The 13,381-nt window shown below is 57.3% G+C and overlaps 1 protein-coding gene across 6 annotated transcripts; it reads right to left on the bottom strand.

The window, feature by feature from the left end:
- Positions 1-940: 940 nt before the first annotated feature.
- AARS2 (alanyl-tRNA synthetase 2, mitochondrial) lies at positions 941-13,381 on the bottom strand. 6 transcript variants are annotated; one of them, XM_057700476.1, is made up of 22 exons: positions 13,139-13,381; positions 12,290-12,481; positions 11,627-11,772; positions 11,263-11,430; positions 10,553-10,697; positions 8,072-8,217; positions 7,759-7,867; positions 7,334-7,372; positions 7,120-7,231; positions 6,578-6,711; positions 6,014-6,158; positions 5,605-5,777; positions 5,307-5,420; positions 5,068-5,208; positions 4,238-4,375; positions 4,031-4,140; positions 3,770-3,878; positions 3,356-3,478; positions 2,999-3,109; positions 2,345-2,428; positions 2,121-2,231; positions 941-1,677 (listed from the first exon to the last, which is right to left on the bottom strand). In XM_057700476.1, the coding sequence occupies exons 1-22, from the start codon at positions 13,379-13,381 to the stop codon at positions 1,513-1,515; spliced, it is 2,958 nt and encodes a 985-aa protein (XP_057556459.1). In that variant the 3' UTR covers positions 941-1,512. The 6 variants fall into 6 exon arrangements, with proteins under 6 accessions (XP_057556459.1, XP_057556461.1, XP_057556460.1 ...); XM_057700478.1 differs by lacking the exon at positions 2,345-2,428; XM_057700477.1 differs by lacking the exon at positions 5,307-5,420 and having other exon boundaries at positions 5,068-5,268.

Genomic DNA, 13,381 nt, shown 5'->3' with positions numbered 1-13,381 from the left:
GGCTAGTTAGAAAGTGGTCCTTCAAGAGGGGAAGAGCAACCAATGGTGGTGGGAAGTTTCACTGGAGGCACCTTCGAAACTTGGTTAACTTATCAATAAAACGGGTACCCCAACTCCTCACCTTGGTGTCCATGTGTAAAGAGCCAGGCCTCTGCTGAGTGCCACTCAACAGTGGCCACTGTGGCAGTTCCCAAGATCCCAAGGTCTCAGGGCTGCAAGCAGCCAGGGGCCAGGCATTCAGGTCCCTTTCAAGCCCTCATCAGCTATTTACCAACGAATCACCGGCACCTCAATTAGAATGAGAAATCATGCAGGAAATGATGTCAGGAGGGCCTGCTCTGCTCTAATAATTTGACTAAATGGCCCCAGAACTTCGCAGTCAGGGAGTCTCCGACTTGGAGATGGGTCCCCTGAGGTTCCTTCCTTCATCCAGCAGCAGAGATCTGCAAACAGAGGTGGAGCTCAGGTGTCCGGTTTGGTCCTGAGTGGATTCATTTTGGTAGGGAAGAAGGGCTGCCCTCCATCCATGGGCTTCCTGCTGCTCTGAGCTGCCAATTTCAGCTTCAGCTCAGGCTTGGGGCAGGTGCTGTGCAACTTGCCTTAAAAGAGTAGGCTTGCTCTGGCTCCACTCCCTTCTGACCCCAAGACCTGCCACCTGTCTGCTCGCTACCCACTCAGGCCATCTTCCCTCGGATGTCCACGTGGCTCACACACTCCCCCAGATGCCACCCCACCCTCCCACTCCCGCTCTCTCCACAGACCTCATCCCTGTCTGACACCGTCTTCTTTCTCTTCCTTGCAGTCTCCCCACTGGCAGCAAGCTCCACAAAGGCAGGAAGTTTTTTTTGTTTGGTTCTTGCCACATTCTCAGCAACTGACTGGTACCTGTTGGCTCATTTTATCAACAAATCACCAGAGCCTTCATGAAAATAAGCTGTTGTTAATGAAATAAATGACACCAGAGAGGATCTGCCCAGCTCTCATGACTTTCACATGACAGTTACTGATCTTGGTGGCCAGGGAGGCCTTTGTGGGTGCTGAGAACAGGCTGGCATAGAGAGCCTGTCCAAGCACTCGTGGCGACGAGGAGAGTTCTGATCTGGATGCTGGGTGGCCTTTCAGCCTAGTGTGAGGGGTCAGACTGCTGATGGGGCACCCATTTCAGGTTGCTGGCAGGGGAAAGGCTGCTCTTGTTTAGGTGAAAGAACCTTCTGGAGCTCCCTATCCTCTGTGAAATACTTTTTAATGAATAGTCACAGCCAAGACAGCCATGTCTTCACATTCACCCGGGGGGGCCTGTCTCCGGGCACACTTCCTGCCTTCCCCAGTCCACATCTTCTTGTGTCTGCACAGGGCCCAGCCCAGGGCGGTCCTGTTCGGTTCAGCTGCTTGGCCTCCAGCCTCTAGTCCTCTGCTTAGCCTCCAGAGAGTTTCTGCTGGCTCCTTCAGGGCTCCAGGCACTAATCTGTCTGCTGTCTCTTTAGTCTATGTGAGTCCCTGAGTGCGCCTGGATCAGAGCTGGTTGAGGGCATAGGCTCGGGCTGTACTGAGGGCAGCTTCCAGGTCAGCAGTGCTTCCGGTGCCCTGGGCCACCACTCGAGAGCCCCAGGCCTTGCCCCCCATGTGGCTGCACACAGCCAGTGCCCAAGCCTCCGCTGTGAAGGCTGGCGTGGGACTCTGGGGACAGAAAAGAAGGGGCAGTGATGCAGAGCTGCCCTCCCTGCTACCACCCACTCAGTGTACCTTTGAGAGTGGAGTCATGGTGATCAGAACCTCTGCTGAGCTGGGCACATGGCGGGGGGCGGGGAGGTGAGGAGACAGGAGAGGGATGGGCTGGGAATGCGTGGAGGTTGATGAATGGCTGCTACCTCTTTGCAAGAAATATGCAGCATGGAGGTGGGGAAGGTAGGAATTAGGGAATCTCTTGGTGCCTTCGCGAGTAAGGTGGGGGAGGAGGTGGGTTAGGGAGAAGGAGGTGGCCCTATCCTCATCCTGGGGTATCCTCAGAGATTGCTTCTACCCAGCTGTGGCTCCCAATTGTGGGAGGAATAAAAGGCACAGAATCAGAGACCTGGACCAGGAGATGGGTGGGGTGGGGGCTGTCCTCCCTCTTCCCTCACCTGGGCCACCTGACAGGCACACAGCACCTGCCCCAGAGGCTGGGGGCTGAGTAGCAGCACGGATGTGCTGGGCGCCTGCTTACACAGCTGCCGGACCACCTTCACAAGCACCTGCACAAGGGAGGACAGATGGCGACCTCACAGCTCCCCAGACTCCCAACTTCCTCCCTGTCAGGACTTTTCCCTCCCCAGACCCCGGGGCCACCCCCAACTGCAACACTTACTGAAAGGGACTCAGCAGAAACTGTGTCCACAATCAGGGGCCCCTCTGAGTGCCGCTGTAGCAGCTCCTGGGTTTTCTGTGCAGCCTGTGAGGCAGGAAGGACAGCACAGGGGTTGGGCTGGGAGGCAACTGGCCCCTGCTTCTGAACAGAGCCCCAGGCCAGAAATCCCCTCCCATGCCCCCCCCCACCCCCCCAGCAAAGGTGCCAGAATGGCCTCCTTCTCTTGGGACCCCCCCACCTCCCGTGTCCTTGCTCTCCTCCCTTACCACCTCCCTTTCATCACAGCCCTAGGCCCCTGCAAATAGGCCGCTGAAGGTGAAAAGACTAGCTCTGGAGCACAGATGGATGCGGGGGGCGGAGGGAGGAGGATCCACAGTCAAGGAGCAATTAGGGCTGAATGGTGTGATCAAGTCAGCTTCCTGGAGGGAGAGTCTGAGGCAGACTTGGGAGTGGGGAACAGACCCAGTTTGGCAGAGAGAAGCAGGGAAATGACCTGATGGTGGCGCCCAGCTGGCAGGAGAGGGAGGAGCTGCCACCCACCCCCACTACCCAGCCAGGCCTTAAGGCTTCTCAGCGTGTGTGCTAGAGTGTCTCAGACCCTTGCTGGGTGTGCCTGGTATCTGTCCCCCTGGGTGCAGCTGGACCTCCTCTTACCTGCCCCATTTCCAGTTTCCGGATGGCAGTGTTGGCACGCCGCTGCAGTGCCTTCAGTGTGGCCTGAAGCCCCCGCCGCTGCCACTGGGGCATCACGGCAGTGTCCACCACCTATGGTCAGAAGCAGGGCATCAATCCCTGTCCTCACTGAGCCATGGTCTCTGGGGCAGGGACCAGCAAGGCCAGGGAAGAGACCACACCCACCACATCCCACCCTGCAGACAAATGGCAAACGTCTGGGCCAGCTGAAGTCTAACAGGAATGCCAAGGAGAGACAGGCAGGGTCTGGGGAGGCATGGGGAAAGGAACATGGCCAGGAGAGGGAGGGGACAGCTCCATTTTGGGGATGGCCCTCACGTCAGTGAGTCGTCCCATGTCCTTGGACAGCCGCTGAGCCTCCGCCACATCCCGGCTGCCCTGACTCAGCCGTGCCGCGGCTGCTTCTACCTCCTGGGTCAGGCTCTGGCCCACCTCTCGGGCCTGTAGGGAGGGAACAGGACGGTCAGGATTGCTTGGCTTACTTTCCCTCCCCCAGACAAGGGCTCTCAACCCACTGCCAGGCAGGGCCAAGTTAGAAACATTTAACAATGAGGACCCATCAAGGCATCAAATAATCACAACAGATGCCATCTGCCAGCAGCTGGTACGGCCATGTCGGTGCACACGTACAAACACCGGTTCTGCCGCACCCGCTGGCCTGAGGGCATCAGCTGTGTGTCCCCGGCCCCCATCCACACCTAGAAGCCTCCCAGGCCCTGCTGGCGTGCTGACCTGCTGGGCCTGCTCCCCAGTGACGGCCAGCAGGCGGGTGGTGCCCTTGGAGGGCTGGTGCTCCCCGATAATGACCAGGTCCCCTACAGCCCCTGTGCGTAACAGGTGCCTGTGGGCAGAGGGAGGGAGGAAGAAGTCTGGGTGATGATGGGAGAGAAGAGAGCCACCTGAGCTCCAAACCAGGGGCTAGTGGCTCCAAAGACCAGGGAAGGGAGAAGGTCCAGGCCCCCAGGCCAGAGCAGGCAGAGAGGAGTGACTCACGTCCCACAGCATAGCTCCACAGAGGTCTGCAGTGCAGCTTGGGAGGCTGGGTCCAGCGCATGGGCCACGGGCACCCCCACAGACACCACCCGCACAGGGTCTGGGTACACCTAACAGTGAGAGGGACAGGTCTGTTAACGGGCCTGAGGAGGGATGGGGGTGGGGGGCGCGCAGGAAATCTCCACCAAGGGAGCTCCCCCAGCTCACCTCATCCAGAGAGCGCAGGCCAGGGACGTGCGCAGTGCGTGACAGGGCTACCTCTTCCATGTACACAGCCTCATCCTGCCCCACGGCCTCCTGCACAGTGCCCTCCACTGCCCGGAGCTGCTCTGGGGTCAGTGGGGCCTGGGGGAGGGGGGTGGGGAAATAATCAGACCAAAAGGCAGTCAGCCCTATGCCTGGGAGTGATGCTCAAAGCAGCAGTCCGTGTTCACTGAACTCCCCCCAGCTTCTAGAACAAAGGCTAATATATAATATGTGCTCAATAAACATTTGAGGCGCTAACAATTCTTTTCCTTAGAAAGCTACCTGGGGGTTGGGCCTATCAAAAGCTGTAGGCCTTTCATTAGGCACTGAAAGTTGATGAAGAAACAGAAAATGGAGCCTCTGTACTCAGGGAGCTTACAATGTGGGGCAGCCAGTGGAAGAGAAATACAGAATGGGGGAGACACAGGAGCAAGGAGTAATCAGGTGGAATGAGATTTAGTCAGTGAGCACTTCCTGGAGGATTTGAGCCAGATGAGCAAGGAGAAAGGATGGCAGATAAGGGAGAGGACAGCTCAGCTTGAGCAAGAATGGCCTGCGTGACAGTGGGGACAAGGAAGCTGGGTGGCTGGAGGTGAGGGATGGCTCCAGACACTGGCTAGCCTAACCCTCGGCAGCACAGGAGGAGCCTGATGGGAAGCCCCCCGCCCCAGGTGCCCCAGTGCTTGAATGAGAGGGAGCCCAGGCCCGCTTACTGGCCAAACTCCCACACCTCCAGACTTTCTCTAAGCCCGTCGCCTCACGTGAAGGCTGCCTCCCTGTGCCCTGCTCACCTGCGTGGCCACATCGAAGCGCAGCCGCTCAGGATTGAGATGGGAGCCTCGCTGCTCTGTGCCGGGGCCCAGGACCTGCCGCAGTGCCCAGTTTAGTAGGTGGACGGCTGTGTGCTTCTCCATGCAGCTCAGACGCCAGGCCTGAAACACGTTTGTCACCCAGGGTCCTGGGTGTGGGTGGGGATGGGGAGAGAAAAGGCGCTGCAGGACATCAAGAACAGTAGGGGTGGGGTCCTTACCTCATCCACGTGCAGCTGTACCCGGTCCCCCACCTTTAGGCACTCAGGGGCCGCCACCTCGTGCAGGACGAAGCCTCCACAGACCTGGGCCCGGGCCACTGGGAACAGCACGTCCTGGGGAAGGGCAGGGCCAAGGCACGGAGTGCTTGTAGCCTCTCCCTCCTCTTGGCTCCCTTCTGGCTCAGGTCTGCCTCCTGCAGGAGTGTGTGTGTGTGTGTGTGTGTGTGTGTGTGTGTGTGTGTGCGCGCGCGCGTGTGCGCGTGCGTGTGAGCGGTGGGGGAGGAAGTGGGGCACTCACCTGCTGTCCCACCCGCACCAGGTAGCCTCGGTCGGAAGTCTGACCTCCCTGTTCCGCGTAGAAGTTGGTTTTGTCCAAGAGGAGGCCACAACGCTGGCCTTCCCCCACGGAAGCCACGGATGTTCCGTCCTCTGTATACAGCTGGAGCACCTGGGCCTCACAGGTGCCAAACTCTGCCAGGGCCAATAATAGTTATTGGTGCTAGGCAGGGGCTTGGGACGTGGGATGTGGGTCTGTGCCTTCCTTGAAGGCAACAGGCACGGGGCTGGGGGGGCACTTCCAGCCGGGGCCCACAGCGACCCCTGGTGGCTACCCCAGGGAAGGCACAGGCCTGGTAGCTGGTCTCTGACCTCCCTCCCAATCATGGTCAGGCAAGCCTGTGGCCACCCACCTCCGTCCAGGATCTCACCGTAACCACCGCTGGGTTGCAGAGAGTAGTTGTACTTGGGGCTGTCATCGGTTGGGGGCACCCCTCGGCGCTGCAGCTCCCCCAGAGCGTGGACATCGAGCTGCAGTCCCTGCTCCTGAACTGGCTCGGCCTGCTGTGCCCGATGCTGCAGGACAGGCGTGTGTGCATGGAAGGGGTGCACAGAAAGTGCAGTGGGACTTGAGTCTTCGGAGAGCCCTGTCCCTGCCACACAGCTGTGTGAACCCTGCCCCCCCTCTGGAATAAGCCCTCAGGCTGGGCTGGCTGCTAGAGGCCCTGGACGGGTGGGTGAACCAGCCGCCGTGCGGGGTTGGCTCAGGACCAGGCCTCCCTCACCCACTGCTGCCCCTCCCCTCCGCGCCTCCGTGTGGCCCACTGCGCTGGCGTTCCTCTCCACAGGCTGTACGTGGGGCCTGAGTGAGGGACGGACCTACCTCAACCTCCTGTTTCCCTCATTAGCTGCAGCTCCTCCCACAAGAACTCAGGGCCAGGGAAGGGGATGATGTGTCCCAAGAGAAGCCAGGGTGGGGGTGCCCCAGCCTGTACCTGGGCCTCCTCCTGGGCCAGCCGCTCCAGCCCCGCAGAGTCCAGCTGCACTCCCTTCTCCTCCAGCATCAGCTTCACTAGGTCCAGGGGGAGCCCCAGGTTCCCAGACAGTGACAAGGACCAGGCCACTTCGGCTGTGAGAAAGGAAGACGAGGGGCGTGAGGGGTGTTGGGAGAGGAGGGGTAGCAGTGAGGGAGAAGTAAGGGCAAGGGCTTTTCCAACCACACAGAAGCTACTGGGTGCCAAGCACAAGGGCCCCCTCTCCACACCTGGGAGAGGAGTCACCTTCAGGCTCTGAAGCCAGAGCTGGGGGTAGCCCAAGGTCCTCCCTTGGCACATGTCATTTCAAAGGAGAGAAGCACCTCATTCTCCGCATGAAGCCAGCCTTGGGAAGCAGAGACCAGAGGCAAGGCCAGCTGGGCAGTGGGGAAGTGAGAAACTGGGTGGTGTTGGAGAGAGAGTATGGGGAGAGGGGGGACGTGAGGCCTAGGCCTGGCTCGCCTAAGTGGGGCTCTCACACCTCAGCCAGGCGCCCTGCTCACCAGGAAACACATCTGAAGGCCCCAGGCGCCTCAGGGTCCTCTCTATGATCCGCCGACCTCGCTGCAGGGAGGCCAGGAAGGCTGCCTCGTCCTCCGACACCAGGTTGGTTATCTGAATGGGGGCAGGGCAGGGCTGGAGGTGGGCCTCCTGAGAGGGAGAGTCTCTCTCCAGCACTCTGGGTCAGCCCCGCCCTTCCCCATCCAAGTCCAGTACCTTGGCTGAGTTCCTCTGCAGTTCCGGGTAAGCATCTCCCTGGGGGCGGTGGAGAGGGCGGGGGAGGTGTCAGAGGCAACCAGCCCACTCTGCACCTCCACCCTGGGCCTCCCTGGGGACACCTGCTTTGGAGGCTCAGAGAGGCTGATGGACAGGGAGGGATCAAAATGGGTAACCAGTCTCTTGGGGAGGAGGGTGATACAGGCAGAAGGGGGTCCTGAGGTCAGAGGCTCAGCAGCCTGGGCAAGGAGGCCTCCTGAAGCCTCCCTGCTTTTTGTAAGCAATTCCAGTCTTCTCAGCCTGCTGACAGGACATTGGGCTGGACATTTAAGGTGGGCAAACCAGGCCGGGGCACTGTATGGGCTGAGTGACAGGCTCCCCGCGTGCCCAGGCAGGCCCAGGGAAGCCAGGAAGTGCTGCCTTACCAGCGTCTCCACCACTACAGGCACCAGGCTGCCCAGGAAGCCAGGTGGCGCCCGCAACACCTCTGTAGAGAACCGCACGGCTCGACGGAGGATCCGACGAAGTACTAGCCTAGAGGGGTTCAGCGCCCAGGTGAGTCCCCAGCAGCCCCTGGCCCGCGGCAGGGGGAACGGGATGGGACACAAGGTCCAGAGTGTGCGCTCCCCTCCCTCTTCTCCTGCCATCTCAACCCAACCCACCTCTCCATCTCCCTCCCTCCTCTCCCCTGCGACCCCCAGCAGCCCCTGCCTCTCGCTGTAGCCCTTCCAGACTCACGGGGCACCAGACATCCCAGGGGAGACGCCATCGGCGATGCAGATGCTGAGTGTGCGGATGTGATCAGCCACCACGCGGTACGCTGTGTCTGTGTGCCCCTCGTCTGCTGCCCCAACACGGCCTGAGTAAGGGGGTGCCCCACAACCCTGGGGAGCAGGAGAGGAGACACGGCTGCTGGCCCTGCCTGCCCTGGCCCAGGCGGGACACTCCCCAACACCCCTGGAGCATTGGCCCTCATCCCTAAAGCGGACCGCACCTGGACTGGCCTGGCCAGAGAAACTTCAAAGGTGAAAGGGAGCCAGTCCCTGCCTCATGGGCCCACTTTCAGCACAGACAATGACCACAGCTGTGATCACTTACTGAATATCTATTATCAGAACCGGATGGGTATTTGAACGACATGGTATCTAATCCCGAAAACTTACTGGTCTGGGAGATGTTACTATGCTGGCTTTAAAGAGGAAAGTAGGGGTAAAAAAGCGGAAAAAAATAAAAACAAACAAAAAAAGAGGAAAGTGAGACTCAGAGGAGCTAACTCCCATAGGTCAGGAGCAGATCCGAGATGTGAACCAGGCGTGTCCCGTCCAGGTGCTCTCCACGCCCACACCCGCCTCCACAGCCTTTATGGGCGCAGGCAGGGGTGTGCGGGCTGTCAATATGTTAAGCCGTGCTCCAAAGCAGAGCGCCTGATTCATCCAGCTGCAAACCTGTCTCCTCCCCAAGCTTCCCCCCCCGCTCAATAAACGGTCCTGCCTTTCACCACTTTACTCAAGTCAAACACCTGGGAGCCAGCCTGGACTTTCTTTCCTCTCCTCATCCAATCCATCAGTGGGGCCTTTTTCGTCTACCTCCACGAGATCTCTCAAATCCATCTACTCTTCTCCACTTCCACTGCTACCAGCGCAAGCCACACCCTATCACAGCGGTCCTCAACCTTTTTGGCACCAGGAGCTGGTTTCCTGGAGGACAGTTTTTCCAAGGGGGGGGAGTTTGGGAGGGGGACGGTTCAGGCAGTAATGCGAGTGACCGGGAGCACAGATGAAGCGTCACTGGTTTACCCGCCCACTGGCCCGCTGCTCACCTCCTGCTATGGGGCCTAGTTCCTAACAGGCCTTGGACCGGTACTGGTCCATGGCCTGGGGTTGGGGACCCCTGCCCTATTGTCTTTCCTGAACTATAAAATAGGCTCCCAATTGGTTTCTCAGCTTCTGCTCTTGTCCATTTCCAGCCCATTCCCCACACAGCAACAGGAGTGGCCTTTTAAAAGTGTCAATCAGGTTATGCTCCTTCTGCCTTGGCGCCCATCTCACCACACTCGGAATAAAAGACTCACTTTGGACTTCAAGGCCCCACAAGATCTGACTCCTGCCTTCCTCTCTGTAGTAGATTGTTTGCAAAATTGGCCACAATCCTTCCCTTTCCTGTGTGCATGTTGCTTTGCAACGTGACTTTACAGGTGCTTCCTATCAAGGGATAGAATTTCTCTCTCCATCCCTTAGATCTGGGCTAGCCTTGTGACTCGCTTTGGTCAACAGAATGTGGTGGAAATGACACTGTTCTGAGCTGAGGCCTCAAGCGGCCTCGTGCACTTCTGCTCTCCTTCTTGGAAACTTGCTAAGCTCTCACGTGAACAAGCCCGAGATAGCCTGCTGGATAACAAACATACAACCCGCTCATCGCCATTGCCCTAAACTGACAACCAGCCAACTCCCAGAAGCAGAGCTGCCTAGCAGCTGACCACAGACGTATGAGTGAGCTCACACAGGACCAGAGTGACCCGGCTGAGCCCAGCCTACACTGCTCATCCGCAGTCTCGTACTCTATATGAGTGGTTGCTGTTTCCAGCCACAAAGTGTTAGGTGGCTTATTAAACAGCAAAAGCAAACCCCCACACGCTCCAACCATACCCCATGTGACTCTACTTTAGCTGGCTGGCCACCTTGTGTTTGTTTCCTGAATCAGGGCCTTGGTACCTGCTGTTGCCTCTGCCTGGAATGAGTTTCCTGTGGCTGATTTTTCTTTCAGGTTTCAGCTCAGAGATCGTCTCCTTGGTGAGCCTTCCCCAAACATGTCACCTAAGATTCTTCCGTACCCCTGTCTCCTGCCAGTTACTATTGCCCAGGTTTCCTGGGAAACACATTTATTTAAAACATTTATTTATTACCTATTTCTGAGACTAGAATGTAATCTCCACGATCTCTTTTTTTACTGCTGTCTCTCCTGAACCGAGCACAGAGATTTAACACAAGGTAGGCCCTCAACACACACTGTTTGAATAAGTGAGGGAAGGAAGGCATTAGGAGTGTTATCAGGTAGTAAATATGAACTGGAGCCTCATGCCCGACGGTCTCGTATTCCTGGCTGGTCACTGTCTCCATAGGCAGGAATATTCTGAGTTCTCAATGAAGATGGAAAGCAGTGGCGGTGACCACTGGTGAGAGCAGGTCAGAGGGGCTTCTGGAAGGGAAGAGGTGGGCTCACCTGGTGTATGGCACTGAGCAGTGGGGAAAAGAGGTCAGTATCGTAGGTCGAGCGTCTGCCTTGCAACACGGCTACCAGCCTTTCCAGGCCCATTCCCGTGTCCACATGCCGCTGGGGCAGAGGCTGCAGGCTTCCGTCTGCCTCTCTGGCCAGGAAAGGGTTACAAGGTGAGGCCCCCCCCCCACAGGATTACAGGTATGAGGCAGATGCTCAAGTGGCCTAAAGGGATGAGGAGGAGTCCTGGGGGGCCGACAGTGGGAGGAACCAGAGGGCAGTATCATCCCCTGTCCCCCACCCTGAAAAGCAGACGACGATGGCCTTGGGTCCTATCCTTTCTTGTAAGGAGTGATCTCCACCCTCACCCTCTGCTTGGGCCCTTGCCTGGACCCAGACATCCCCTTCCTGGGACACAATTCTTTGCTTTAGAAAGAGACATGTCAAGGCTGGTAGAAAATCCTAAGAGACTGTCAAGTTGAACTCCATCATATGATAAGAGAGCAGAGTCTGGAAAGCAGCAGTGACTAGTTTTAACCGTCATAGGCAAAGGCGAGGATTAAATCAGTTACTATCTGAAAAGTGCTTAGAAATATGCCTGGCATGTTGTAAATGCCATTTTAAGTGTTTGTTTTTATAAAAAATGGATCGAAGTCTGACTGCCGACTCTTTCACTTCTGGTCAGGGATTTCCCTCCTGCTCTAGCATGCCATTACCTGTTGTGTTGCATGAAGACCAGATTCCAAAGCTCCACCAGCTGGGGGGCTCCCACCCCACCAGCCATGTCATAGTGGATCTCGGTACAGGGCCCACAAGGGCCTGCATCCCCCATCTCCCAAAAATTCTCCTGTGGTCCAAAGGAGAGCACACGGCCGGCAGGCACCCTGGGTGGTGGGGAGACAAAGGCAAAAGCTGGGACCCCCTCTGCCAGGACAGCCCTTCCATTAAGCTCAGCAGGAGGAGGAACAGGGCTGACCCTACAGGATCCCAGGATATGCTGAGACTCTGAGGCCCGGTGTTAGTCTCTATTTTCCAGTCCTCTTGTACTCCAGGAGTGGACACAAGTTGGGGTGGACTCACCCTAAGCTGAGCCAGATGTCCCTGCTCTCCAGGTCTGGGCACAGCCCAGCCTTGGGGTCACCAACAAAGTAGGAGACCCAGAGCCTGTCCTCAGGGATTCCATAGACCTGAGTCAGCAGTTCCCAGGCCATGCTGCAAGCCTCCTCCTGCAGTGGAAACCCAGTGAGAAGAGGAAGATGGGTGAGAAGAAGGCCCCACAGAAGTGCCAATCAAGCCACATGAGCTCAGCCCTCGGCTTAAGACAAAACCATTTCCACTGCCCACCTTGTTTCCAGAATAAGCCATGGCCATTTCTGCTCCTGAGTTTTTCCTGCATAGAAAGCTTCCTCCTCCTTCTGAATTCTACCTTCTTTCAAGTCCCACCTTCTCCATGAAATCCTCTACCCACCGTAGCCTGGGATGATTTTTAACTCCTGCACTTTAGTATTACTGTCTGACAGTTTATTCATACAGTAATAATTAACCAGCCATTAGGCAGGAGGCATAGCCCTGACCCTTAAGGGGTTTACAGCCCAATCAGGGTAAAGAGACACATTCCTATTATATGTGTTCATCTAGCACTTTGCCTCTGTGTCTGGTATGAAGCCCTGCAGGACTAACCCTGACCCCTTTCTTGGCTGACCACTAATCCCTTCCTAACTCCAGGGCTTCCCGGAGACTCACCTTAAAATATTCACCCCCAAAGGCCCAATTGCCGAGCATCTCAAAGAAGGTATGATGGGAAAGGTCTCGGCCCACATCTTCCAGGTCACTGTGGCGTCCTCCAGCCCTCACACATTTCTGGCTGTTGGCCACACGTCGGAAGCCTGCCATCTCGCTTCGTGGATCCACAGTGCCCAGGAAGATTGGCTTGAACTGGAAACACATGAAGGGGGAGAGAGACATCCCTGTTCCTCAGTAGAAGGGAAAGGTGGGGAGTGGGGACAGAGATGGCAGTTCAGACTGACAGCTGACCACGCCCCTGAGAATACAGTGTAGTCTTGGCTAAGGGGGCACCCATCATTGGTGTGTCTGGGCAGACAACGGGTAAATTAATCATGAAACAAAGATTCTGCTAGTAAAATAGGCAAAGCAAAAGGAGGAGGGATGTGTCGGTGGCTGGAAATAGAGCAAGTCTAGAGAGGGTAAGTGGTGCTCTAAGTCAAAAGCTTAGAGAACACAGTCTAGCATAGCATGCACTCAACGTTTATTTTAATGAATGACATCTTTATTTAAAGAACTAATAAATGAAGCCAGACATCCTCCACCAGTCTGCCCCCATGGGACTCCACACCCGCCATTCCTAGACCTAAAACTCAACCTCAACTCAGAAGTTGCCCAGTCGAGCCCTCTCCAAGCCCTAGTTTGCGCCCCAAACTCTTAGCCTAACCATGCACAGTCCTCTTTCCCCCAAAGCTAGGAGCTCCGCCCTTCGCTTCTTTTGCCCAATCCCGCAACGCCTTTCTCTCAAAAAAAAAAAAAAAAAAAAAAACCCCACAAACTCTTCCCGGATCAGCGTAGCTCAGCCCCTACCTGGTTCATGCCCGCGTTGACGAAAAGCAAACTGGGGTCGCCACGGGGCCTCACGGAAGCGGACGGCACCAGGCGGTGTCCATGGCGATCCCGAAAGAAGCTCAGGAAGGCGTCCCGCACGGCCGCGGCCTGGGTTGGAGGGGCCTCGGATGAGAGCGCCCGACGGCTGGGGCCCGGCCATTGCGGCGACCTTCGAATGGCCCGCCGAAGTGGCCCGGCTGCAGCTGCCACCGACGCCGCCAT

This window comes from Hippopotamus amphibius, chromosome 11 (assembly GCF_030028045.1).
Source record: "Hippopotamus amphibius kiboko isolate mHipAmp2 chromosome 11, mHipAmp2.hap2, whole genome shotgun sequence".
Classification (NCBI taxonomy): domain Eukaryota; kingdom Metazoa; phylum Chordata; class Mammalia; order Artiodactyla; family Hippopotamidae; genus Hippopotamus; species Hippopotamus amphibius.
This window is presented reverse-complemented; position numbering and strand designations above follow the sequence as displayed.